The sequence below is a fragment of the Saccostrea echinata genome, unplaced genomic scaffold (genome assembly GCF_033153115.1).
Source record: "Saccostrea echinata isolate AGI-Se365-2 ecotype Australia unplaced genomic scaffold, CSIRO_AGI_Sech_v1 ptg000001l, whole genome shotgun sequence".
NCBI lineage: Eukaryota > Metazoa > Mollusca > Bivalvia > Ostreida > Ostreidae > Saccostrea > Saccostrea echinata.
Window position 1 is genome coordinate 53,009,200 of NW_026889750.1, and position 13,162 is coordinate 53,022,361.

Below are 13,162 nucleotides of genomic sequence, written 5' to 3' on the forward strand. Positions count from 1 at the left end.
GATATTGCATCGGCCATTCTGTTATATAGATCTCCTGTAGATACGTTCAACCATCTTCATTGCTCTATCACATTTGACACGGTTTGTATCTAACGTACACGTAATTATCGTCTTAGACATGTTTAATAATTGACATTGCCCCTTCACAACTGTCTCCCTTTGTATACGGAATATATAAATGCACGTAAAAGGCGTTTATCATTTGTGACGTTAGAAGAAAATCAGAACTTTACCTTTTGACCTCTTCATCCTAGGCTCCAAACACAGTTTTATATGCAAAATAGATGTAGGATGATAATATCTTTAAATCAGAACACAATATTCGAAGTTAGTTTTTTAATTTCAGAATTTAGAAATTAGAGTACATTCATTATAGATAATTCTCAATAAAACTCTTGAAAGTAAAATAAAAAAAAATAGCCTCTTCAAAGTATTCAAAGTTTTCCCGATTCATTTACATGGCTAAATGGTTTTCAGAATAAAACAAAAGTACAAAGATAATAAGATACTTTTTTCTCTTATCGGTGTTTCTATCAATTTGACTTGTTATAAAAACTGCTGCTTCTTTCGTTTTAAACTTATGGTGATAAAATAAGAAAGCTGAGAAGATAAAACTTAATCACTTTTTGACCTAAATAAATTAATAATCATTTAATTTCGATTCTGATTGGATAAAAAATTCTTTTGATAACTGCATCAATAAAATCTGGAGTTCACTTGCACGTAGCAGCCGAAACTACTTTGGCTAACTTTACATGTATATCTCCTGCTTCCATATTACTTTGTGAAAGAAAAACGAAATACTTTTACTCTATTTTCCTGAATTTCAGAACTTGTCCGTTACGTTCCTGAGTTATTTTCTACTTTCGTTTCTTTTCGAATTTTTCCCCTTTAGTAAACAAATCGGATCGTCTGTATTGACAACAATGCAGTTGCGGGAAAAAAGGAAAGAAATCATCATACGTATGTTAAATATTTGTCTTTGAGATAACTGGTATGAACAATAGAACTATGAAGAAATGTTTTTATGCTACCAAAGCGGGGAAATGTCGTTAATCAGTTAATTCTTAGGAAACGAATGCATGAGAAAAACGACGCGACACTGAGCGAGGACGGAATTCTTTCCAAGTTATACAGTCGACAACCATATTTTGAAGCATGTTGTGTTATGAATGGGCAGGTTGTGATACGTATATATTTGTTCGGTTTGAAATACAGATGAAGAGATGCTCAAATGAAATCCAAAATTTTTGTGATCTAGAAAGAGTTGTTAAATTTGAGTAGCTTCCCTTTACATTTACAAACCTAAAGACATCAGCTTACTTGTGAAATATAACCATTTGGATATAGCAAAAATTAAGAACACAACAGGTAAGTTTTTTGTGTTAAAACTCTTATTGTTAGAAAAAAGCTGGTAATGACACGACAATATTTGAAAACGTTTGTTCGTCATTCTTTAATAAGCAGCTGAGCTAGGCCAGTAGTACAAGAAGCCTGGATGGGTGGGTATTTTTGGGTCCGGGTGGGGCGCTGGCTGGGTCTTTTGGGTCCATGAGTACATTTGGAGGGTATAGGGGGTCAACTTAGTACTTGGGGGGATGGGGGGTTCAATTTAGTACACTTGGGGATAGGGGGTCAATCTAGTACACCCCTGGAGGGGATAAGCGGGTCAACCCTCTCCTTTGGTTAAGGCAAGACTTTAGATCTACGTTTGTGCTACAGTATTAGATTTATTAATTTATTTCATAAATCTGTAATATATTTGATATGTTTTAAATTGTAAATATAAATTCATTATTAAATCTTTAAAGGTCACCCAAGTAGAACAGGCAGTACCTGTACTTAATTATTATTGTATTCACTGTTTTCATTGGTTTGGACTTTGTAAGGTTGTGTTTTATTGGTTCAGTATTTTTCCCTCCAAAAAGTTGTTGTTTGTTATGGTCATTCTTTCTCCAGTATTTGCCCAGAGAAGGTTATATATACTAAGTTTTGTATTTACGACCTTTTGACATTGACAGAGACAATACTTTTCTCTATTAAGGTAAGATAACATTTATATACTGATTCTAATATGATTTTTAATATTTGATTTAACTGTAAAATCTGTAATTTTGCCAAAGTTAATTCTATAGCACTAGCACAGTCAGAATCTGACTTGGGAGACAGTATATAAGGAGTAACAATTTTATTGAAAGTATTTTTTATTTTATATATGTCTACTAGATATTTTTATAATGAAAGGTTTACTTATGTAAACTATGATAATTTGTAGTTTTATGATCTGGACATGTACTGTGAGCCATATTGACTACGATGAATGGGAGAGGCTCAGTCCCATAGATTGGTATGATATTTATGATATTAATGTTTTTATACATTTTATGACAATCCTGAAAAAGTAAAGTCTGTGTAGACATTATTGCAGCATATAAATCAGTTTTTGTTGTATAAATGTTTTTGTTTTTCAAAGCGTAATATAGAAAGGGGGTATTGATTATATGTAAATCATGTACAGAGTTATCTCCCTTTATTCAGCGAATCTGTTAACCGCAGATTGTAATTACTGTATTGATACGGATATGTCAGAATATTTTATGCTATGTATTTATTATTTGTTATTATGATTTTTCAGGGCATTATTACAAATATTCCTTCATTGTTCCATTATTCCATTTTCCAACTATTTTATGACTGTTCATCTGTGTATGTAATAAATGGAGATGTCAGTAGAACCCTGAAACGGACTTATTTATATTTCCATGCACCAGATTTTATAATAAGACACCGTTAAATTTGTACTACGTCTTGGCAGCGATTGAAATTTTTTGATTGTGACGTCATGTCATTTACAGAGCAAGCCTCTATTTTCTGAAAACCTTCAAAAACAATAACACAGTAAAAACGATTTATTCAAAGCAAATATACATAATCATATCCTGTGTTTCTGGTAAGGTATCTCTTGCATTTTCCTCTGCCATATTTCTACGTCTGTCTAGTTCATAACTGAATGACTTACGTTTTTCATATCAATTGTTAGACTCTTATTTACACACTATTTTCTATGGATTTTCCGTTTTCCTGATCGTGACAAGGAGCACACGGCTGGTGTGACCGGTCGAAATGGGATGCTTATTCCATGGCACCTGATCCCATCTCTGGTCTTTGCTCTGTTCCAGGTTGTATTGTATCAATGGACTTTTGAGCTTGATTACTGTTCGTTATCTCTATAATTAATTGGTTAATAAACGAGTGCCCATCGGGAGACCTGGTCTATAAAGACTATAGATATTGTATTTGAGAAACTCCAGTATCTTTTTAATATCGTCTTCAAAGTATATGAGTGTAGAATCAGCAGAATAAAGTAATTTTGTAATGAAATATGGAGATAACAAGCAGTATATAAGCTCAATGTCCATTTGTTTTATACTGAAATTGACTACGGAATGTTCCGTCTACCTGATCCATACACAGAACATACGGCTGGTTTGACCGCTCATAAGGGATGCTTACTCCACCTAGGCACCTGATTCCACCTCTGAAATTTCGAGGGGTCCGTACTTTATGCTCTCTTCACATATCTGAATTGTTTATAGATTTTTTTGAGATCGATTTCTGTATACTTTACATTAGATAATACAAATCACACGAACACGGCTAAACGGAAAAATCCAAAGAAATTTTAGTGTGTTAATAATGGCCTTACAATTAATAGGGAAAAAAGTCAGTCAGAATTTGACCTAAAAATAGATTGTATTTGCAGATAAGGTCATTGTATGGACCATAGAACTTGCAAAATGATGACTTCAAAAGAGGCTGTTGATATCCGTGTTTCATCAACTTGTTGATTAATAGCTTGCCTGGTTTTAAAAATTGATCGCAATAAGAGCATATTCGAATTATCTGTGAGACATAAACCCCACATTCTGGTGATAAGGATATATTGCTATTTAAGTAAGGGAAGTTAACGATCGAAAAGTTGAAGTCATTAAGTTTATCCTCCTTTTGTATCAACATGCATTAAAAAAGGACCAAAACTAACAAAGTAATTTTTTTTTAAAAAATGGATCCAGATCAAGATCCAGATCGGGGGGTTTTGGACAACTTATTAACGAATATACATTTCAGGTGTTAACGTTCTTGTTGGCCTAAAAAAGATATCTTTTTTAAATTGTTGTACACAATGCACATTTGATTACGTTATATTATATAACTGATTTTTTCCAGGCAGAGAATTTCATGCTTGACATGAACGAGGATGAATATGGAAAAATTACAAAGTAGGTATCTTCAGATTACTCTATGAAAAGTGTATAGATAACACACAGTAGTCGTTCTAAAAACAAAACAAAAAAAAAACAAACAAACGATACAAATCTTCTATTTCGTCCCACTACTTTTACACTGAATTATCTACGGATTTTTTAGTCTGTCTGATTGTGTCAAGAAGCACAAGGCGTTAGTGCCCAGTCGACAGGGAATGCTTACCTTACCTGAACCTGTTTTTATAGGGTAATGTTTGCATAGTTTTTTTTTTTTTTTTTTTTTTTTTTTTTTGCTTTTTTATATTGTTTCAATGGATTTTTAACTCGATTACTTTTCGATATTGTCATATTCCATCTTTGAACATCTGTAAACAAGGAAAAAACGAATCCAGGAAATATCAGAGGTAGAATCAGGTGCCTAAGAGGAGAAAGCAACCCATTTCGATCGACGACTTCCGCAGTGAATCGTGAGTAGTCAAATTACTGAAATAACAACGGCTTAATCAGTATTCTTTTCAATATTTAGCCTTATGTCAGAGCTAGAATCCAATGTTATATTCAAAATCAATATATCGGCGATGTTAGAATACAGAATAGACAACGGTATACCAATCAGATTTCCGTAAAACATTTAGGCTCTGATATTTATACTTGTACTTACCAACTGAAAGATCAATTTTAGATTCTCGTAGGAGCGCATAAGATTGTTTTACACACTGCAATATGAACATCCCTTGTATTATCTGTTTAAATATTTTCTTCTTTACATGGATCCAAGCTACTGATGTTTCGTGGAATTTTTACTGCAAACCTAGAACTTGAAAATAAAAAGTTTAATAACGAACTTTTGAGAGAATACAGTGCTCAATCTTTGTGTGTTTGTTCCACGATGTGTCAAGAGGACTGTGGTTTCTTTGGATACACTCCTCGTATGAAGAAGTGTCGTGTTCACAGGAAAATCTGTACATCTGAAATATCTTATAAAGCTGGTTCTTATCGTTTGTATAAGTGTAACTACTTTGTATTTTTAACACATACACATCATAAGATACACTTCAGCACAATAATTATTTTAGTAATTGAAGCAGTTTGAAAAGATCTGTAATATTTATTCTGCAAGATTATTTTCTGGATTTTTTCCAAAAGCTATCCATCTGGGTAACCAATTGTTATTATTATTCGAAATATCTTGATACCATGATACATTTATTTTGTGTTTCCACTATTTCCTCTACTGTATACTTCTGAAAGAAAACAGATTTAGTCAAATAATTACAGGACCAGGAATAGAAATTGATACAAAGTAAAACTGACCAGGGCAAAACCAATAGAAAATATCAAATTCTCGAGACAAGGAAAAGACTAGAAAGTTATTAAAAAAAAGGAAATGGGAAAAATTCAACTAGCACTAAAACTAAACTACGAGGTCAAATATATTAAAAGTTTTACATGTTCAATTTGAATGTAAGAAAAACAACTGATCTAAAAAAAAAAAATCAGGACTTTTATGAAATACGTCCGGTCTGAATGTTATAGTGTGGTTATTAGAATTTTGTCATAGAAAAGGACAATTTCTGTATACAGAATTTACTTTGTAGCTTTAAAGATTTACAAACGTCTAAAAAAAAAGTCGACCCCCTCTTAGTTGTTATCTGTGTGGATGGGTGGGCGTCCGAAGAGTAATACAATTATTGGAAATATAATATATTAAAAAAAAACTGCAAAATAGGAACTCTCTACTATAGTTAATAATTATTGTTATTACGATCAATGTGGCAATCACACTGTAACACCTTCTGTATATTTTTTTAACCTTTAATTTATCCATATGTTCACTATAATGTTTCAGTTTTTTTCATAATTTCTGCTTCAGCTCTTCCTATTGATTGTAAGGATCCTGTGCAGATGGTCACGCTAATTCAGGCCTGTACGAGATTTATCTCTATGGGGCCAGGAATTTTACAGTTAGAGTTTACTGTGACATGTAGACAAGGGACGGTGGATAGACTGAGTATCAACTGAGTATGGGCGACCAAATATGCCCAATTTCAAAATAATGCTCTACCAACTGCTTAATACTACTAACATACGTAAACTAATTATGGAAAGTGACTGTAAGATTTAGTGTACTCACTCGTCACCTTGCGACATTGCTATGCGGGTTTGTTATGGTCAATGGCCTTTTCAGTCCTCAATAATATTCATTAAACAGCATTTCATCTATAGCCTGGCCAAAAGCTGATAAATATGGATGAAATATATTATAAAAGAAATTTACCAACTGTTCTATATAGCTATCTCACAAGTCTTTGAAATTGCTGGTAGAATGCTTGCAGGTCTATTGTCACCAACTTTCAACTGACTATTTTTCTTTTGAAGTGGAACAACATGTGCCTCATTAAGGTTTTCTCACACATTGTTCAAACGTTTTATTAATTAGCATGGTGATCGGTTTTGCTATTGCAGTATTTAAATTTTTTTGGAGATGCAATCCTTTGATTTCAATTTTTATTTATTTGGTGTTCGATAAAAATAGGTTTAAATTCCATTCAATTTTCTATATGTATGATATATAGACATATGAATATCAAAAACTGCTGCATGAAAAGAAGAAGTCTTCTGCTGTGGCCGTCAATTCAACATTCAATATATCGACGACGTTTTATCAATTAACAATATTCATTTCATTTTCAGTCCTACTTCGATTCGATATAGCCTTTTCAAGTCAAAATAGAAGATTCCACAAATAACATGCATTAAGAGTATGACAGTACAACACACTTATAGCCAACATGTATAATGTATTTCTTATAAAACTGATTGCTCTGGACCAGTCAATACATGTATATACACGTACAATCAAATTCTAAACTAATTAGATTTGTTTTCTTTTAACGATGACAGACCTATTTCATTTCTGCAATAGATTTTTTATTCAAATTTTAATATGAAGTAATGTGACTTTCAGTGAGTTAAAATCAATAAAAAAAAATCATATGGTCATCGATGTAGATTTTTAATGGGGAGCAGTTTCAAAAGTTGGCAATGGAAATCGATAATTACTATAGGAGGTAATGGGAAATTGATTGATTGATTGATTGTATGTTGTTTTACGTCCCATTCGAGAATTTTTCACTCATATAGAGACGTCACCATATACCGGTGAAGGGCTTCAAATTTTGACCTTTACTCGGCACTTAGGGCCATTGAGCAGTGAGGGATCTTTATCGTGCCAACGCCTGCCGTGACACGGGGCCTCGGTTTTTAAGGTCTCATCCGAAGGACCCGCAACTTTCACTTCAAAGTGCCGAGCGCATGGCGAAGGAACAGTTGCTACCTATTTTTTATCGACTTAGGTCTGTCGCGGCCTAATGGGAAATTGACAGAGTAAGGTATAAATCTGAGTGATCATTGAAAAAAAAATTCTGCAATAGATTTTTTCTCATTTTAAAGACAATGTTAACAAGACAATTTACCAGCAAATTATGCCAAAAAATAAATGGGTCATCAGCTTAGATTTTTCAGGGGGGCATGTCAAACTCAAGTGTAGGGCACATTTTGGGGGAAATTTTCAATGAAAATACCTTGGCCAAATAAATCATTTATTTATGAATATAAATCGAAATATTTACAATATTTTTGAATTGAGAGGAAATGTTTGAATATCTTTATAATAATTAAAAATGTATGTTTTTTATCTTTTGCAATACATAATAAAGTCAATTTGATTCAAGGCATATGCACGGTTTTCTGGGCAGTGGCGTGAAATTTCGAATTAGGTCTGTCATTCTTAAGCCATCTTTATGAAAGATAAAAAAGTGTAAAAGGTCAACCTTGATGGTTCTTCCATCAGTGCATTTAGTATGCATCCATAATACAATATTTTACATAATGCCAGTTTTATCATATATAATGAATAATTTACACAGCAATAAATATAAACAATAAAATGCATTTCTTTCTTTTTTTCTTTTTTTTTTTTTTTGAAATGGGTACACACATTGCCAAGAAAAGTTTATATAAATCAATAATACTGGTTAAGTATTTCCTGCAATTTCCAACAATTTATTCCTATTATATAAACAAAGGAAGACATTTTATTGTTTAAGTAACTCACCAATGGACATAAGAAATGATGGAGACATGAGTTCAAAGTATGGGAAAGTTTGTAGAACAAAGAAGTAGGCGATGTTACCAACCAAACCTACGACGATCATGTACAGGGGCAAATCCTCAAACAACAAAAGACCAATAAATATCACAGTGGTGCCCTGGAGGAAAAAAAACATGTTTGGTAAATGATGTGTTAGTTCAAATCTATCCTCTAATAAAAGTTCTAAAATAGTTTCATGGTTACAACTTTAAACTGTTACTGCATAATTAATCTTGAGCTATGAGCAGAGATTTATATACTAGCTGATATCCTTCTTCAGACAGAGTAAATTATTATTTGGATAAAAACAAATCACTCTGAAAATTTCATTATACTGTCTCTACAGGGCTCTCGATTCTCTATAGTTGGGGCCGTTGAACGGCCACATTCCCAATGCCAAAAAGGTACCTTTTTCCCCAAAGCAAAGTGTAAATTTCCCAATTTTCTACAGCAAAAAAAAAAAATCTTAAATGATGACACTTAATCGCCAACAAGTGAAAGTGAAAAAAACTAGTTCTGTGTATGACTGTATTAATTAATTAGTTCACACTACCTATATTCGTAAAGAACCAGGTTTTCCCAATTTTCCCCAAAATGAAAATAATTTTCCCAATTTGAATGGCTCTGGCCCCAGTCCCAAAAATTGGTGTGAGAGCCCTGCTCTAAAAATCCTTGTAGGGGGTGTATTAATCATCGGGGTGAGATTCTGTTCTACAAGTGACTGTTGTAACCAAAGAGTGGTAAGTAGTTTGTTCAATATTTTGGATCATATATTAAACTCTGATGTTATTATAATAAAATTGTATGAAGTATGTGATGTTTGAATTAAATTTTATCAAATGCATGTATGTAATCCACTAAAATTTTGAAAATAATCTTGTAAGGATCTTCAGCAGGATAAATTCATTACACAGTCAGTCACTCAGTGTGGGAAATAAAACAGAGTCATCTAGCACGTAAAATGGAAATCTATACTGGCTCTCTGCTTCTTGTCACCCAATACAGATTTAATCCAATTTCACACAATGGATAACTCCATATAATATATCCCAATCTAATTATAACTTACAATTCTTACATACATGAACTAAGTACATGTCTCATGATATAAGCTTACACTACAATTACTTACTATCAACATATATTTTATAATTCTTGCTGTAAGTACTGTGTATTCTTCTACAATTTCTGCCAGGTAAAACAACCCAGCCGCTGCAAAATTAAAGGAAAATTTAATTGGATAATATGGACTAGATAAGGAAATTAATATATGAGAGATTTATAAAATAGAATTAAGTAAAGCTTCTATCATGTTTACAATGTGTTTACAGATGAACAGAAAAAAACTGGTCCAGCACAATACCCTGATAAAGGTATATAGCTTGATAAAGCTATATAGCTTTATCAAGGTATTACAAATACCTTGATCAAGGTATTTTATGTAATGAAAATACAAAAAAAAAAAATAAATACTGAAAGTCGAGTTCTGAGTTGTTGTCAGTAAATTCACTCATGCATGTGAAGTACTCAAATGCAAAGAAATCAGTATAAAAGCATGTCATGTGAGGAGACGTTCTTTTATGCTGTCTTTTTGATACCTGAGTACTTTTCATGCACGAGTCAACACAATGACCACAACTTATAAGTTGACTTTTAAATTTAATTTTTAAAGATTTTTTTTTGTATTTTCATTACATAAAATACCTTGATCAAGGTATTTGTAATACCTTGATAAAGCTATATAGCTTTATCAAGCTATATACCTTTATTGAGGTACTGTGCTGGACCTGAAAAATGTAGATCAATCCCTGTTGATCCTGTTACACCTGCGTCCACAGATTAGCTGTTAATATCCCCCATTGTCTCCTTGGACAATAACTGCAACTCTGTAGATACTTATATATCCCTCTACAACAGGTGACACTTTGAGAGGTCTCTTACACTGCATTGACTTATCTCAAAATCTGATTTGCACTGCAGCCAATTTATTTTTCTTTTGAAACAGAAAGCTGGCGGATAATTTTTTCATTACTAAGATATCCCAATTTATTTAATGAAAGGTGATATGCCGTAAAATGACATTTGGGCTATGACAAAATGAGTTACACATGTACTTGATAATGGGAATGGTCGTAATTTTTCGAGGAAATTCGAACGTACACAGAATTTATCGTGATTAAAAATCTGGCTTACTTACCCACGGATAAAGTTATTACACATATCTGTATAATTAGTGCAATCCAGCTTAATAGGTACATGAACCACATGTTGATTAATTCATACAGTATACTAGGGATGCGAAATACGTTTCAGATTCAGAGGCCGGGTAGATTCCCGATTTATCTCCCCCTTAGCAATTGTCAAGTTGTGCATTGATGTGTCGGATATAATACGTTGTACAACAGACCGAAGTAAGGATGGATGTGATAACCATTTCCAAGTTATTTATTGGAAGAGGTTTTATTTTTAATCTATACCCGCACGTTCTAAAGAAAGTTCGGGTATATTGTTTTTTCTGCCGCTTGCCGAAAGTTGGCTTTCTTTTGAATAAGACTATTTTTAAAATCTCAAATTTATTTACTTGCTGTTTATTTGAATTTTTTAATGAACAATTAAGAATAAATGATAATTTATTACTGAGCTTTATGTATGTTAGCAAATGATAATAATTATAATAAAAATAACAAGAGGCCCAGGGGCCACATCGCTCACCTGAGCACTATGGCTAAAAAAAAGCAGAGATCAGTTCAGTCTTGAAAGGTTGAAAAGTTTAAATATATATAAAAGTGGTTCGGGGGGGGGGGGGGGGCATGAATTGAACAAATTTGAATCTACATTACCTGAAGATGTTTCCATTTAAATATGACCAATCATGGCTTTGCTGTTCTTGAGATTTTTAAAGATTTTTCCTATGTATTCCTATGTAAAACTTTGATTACCCATTGTGGTCCCACCCTACCCCCGGGGGTCATGATTTGAACAAACTTGAATCTACACTATCTAAGAATGCTTCCATATAAATATGACCAATCATGGCTTTGCTGTTCTTAAAAAATAGGTTGTTTTTTTTTCTTAAAGATTTATTCCTATGTAAAAATTTGATCGCCCATTGTGGCCCCACCCTATTCCCGGGGGTCATGATTTGAACAAACTTGAATCTACACCAACTGAGGATGCTACCATGTAAATATGACCAATCATGGCTTTGCTGTTCTTGAGAAGAAGATTTTTAAAGATTTTTCCTATATATTCCTATGTAAAACTTTGATCGCCCACTGTGGCCCCACCCGACCCCCGGGGGTCATGATTTGAACAAACTTGAATCTACACTACCTGAGGATGCTTCCACATAAGTTTCATATTTTCAAGCACAGTGGTTCTTCAATCTAATTAAAATTAGATGTTCCGAATCCGCTACCGCTTCTCAAACATCTAACAACATCCCATTCGGGGTCACGTCAGAGCGACCTTTCGATTACGAATAAACATAAAAATTTTGGCCAATCAGATTCAACCTTCTGTATACAATTCTAAAATTAGTTCCACGGCTACTTCTTTACATTATTGATGCTCAGTAGACTGTCTTACGATGAATTAAAGTAATTTTGGTATAAATTGAACTATAGTCCGCCAGTCTGGCATTCTTACCTGAATAACGCAAACGAAAATGCACAAACTACTATATATCCCGCACGTCACATTCATATATAGCACGGTCTTCTCCATGCATATTTTGTTTACTACGAAACCCCTCGGGCGTTTAAGTTTGGCAGTGAAAAAAGAATCGCATCCGAACTATAAGCCAAGATTTCGACGACGGCAATTTCATTGGGTAATCGAAAGGTCGCTCTGACGTGACCCCGAATGGGATGTTGTTAGATGTTTGAGAAGCGGTAGCGGATTCGGAACATCTAATTTTAATTAGGTTGAGTGGTTCTTGAGAAGAAGATTTTTTTAATGATGCCATTCATTTTTCACGAATTCATAATTATCTCCCCTTGAAAGAAGGCGTGGCCCTTCATTTGAACAAACTTGAATTCTCTCTACCCAAGGATACTTTGTGGCAAGTTTGGTTGACATTGGCCCTGTGGTTCTGGAGGAGAAGTCGAAAATGTGAAAAGTTTACAGACAGACAGACGGACTACAGACAAAATGTGATCAGAAAAGCTCATCTGAGCCTTCGGCTCAGGTGAGCTAATAAATAAAAATAAATAATAAAAATAAATAAATAATGAATAATTTTTTCAAAGTACGTTAAATTGGGACCAAGTTAACACACTTTGAAAAAAAAAATCTTTTCAAAGTCCGTTAATATCGACCATACTAACGCACTTCGGAGAAAAAAAATGTGCACGGCTTGGGTAACATTCTTACAAATTTAAGGTATGATAAATAATTAATTGAACCTGGTTGGGTAACTTTTCGGTGATGACGTCACTTCAGGATCTGAGATATAGACGTTTTAAAGATTTTTAGGGGTTGTCTTGTTCCCAAAGGTTCTCGTAAATTTTATAAAAGGGAAATGGGTCTTTAGAAATAATGGAGGAATGATTGATTAATGGAACAAGTGCGTTTCTTTTTTTTTATTTTATCCATGCAGTCTGTAATAAGTTTGTAAAATGTAAGGGTCGATAAGTGACTTAAAGCGTCGCATTTTTAGAGCAATTATGAATTTTCCCTACCCCCCCCCCCTCTCTCTCTCTCTCTCATAGAGAGTTATTATATCTATCATATTCATTTATCT

The 13,162-nt window shown here is 33.4% G+C and overlaps 1 protein-coding gene and 1 long non-coding RNA gene across 3 annotated transcripts; one reads left to right on the top strand and one right to left on the bottom strand.

Annotated features, from left to right (window-relative positions):
- Positions 1-949: 949 nt before the first annotated feature.
- On the top strand, positions 950-4,477 carry LOC133180842 (uncharacterized). Its single transcript, XR_009720400.1, has 4 exons — positions 950-1,371; positions 2,276-2,347; positions 4,228-4,280; positions 4,429-4,477. It is a non-coding gene; the product is annotated as an uncharacterized LOC133180842 (long non-coding RNA).
- A 573-nt stretch (positions 4,478-5,050) lies between these two features.
- On the bottom strand, positions 5,051-10,765 carry LOC133180850 (protein TEX261-like). Of its 2 annotated transcripts, none has more exons than XM_061315311.1 (4): positions 10,616-10,765; positions 9,551-9,630; positions 8,383-8,536; positions 5,051-5,082 (listed from the first exon to the last, which is right to left on the bottom strand). In XM_061315311.1, the coding sequence occupies exons 1-4, from the start codon at positions 10,683-10,685 to the stop codon at positions 5,066-5,068; spliced, it is 321 nt and encodes a 106-aa protein (XP_061171295.1). In that variant the 5' UTR covers positions 10,686-10,765; the 3' UTR covers positions 5,051-5,065. The 2 variants fall into 2 exon arrangements, with proteins under 2 accessions (XP_061171295.1, XP_061171288.1); XM_061315304.1 differs by lacking the exon at positions 5,051-5,082 and adding an exon at positions 5,457-5,509.
- Between the last annotated feature and the right edge of the window lie 2,397 nt (positions 10,766-13,162).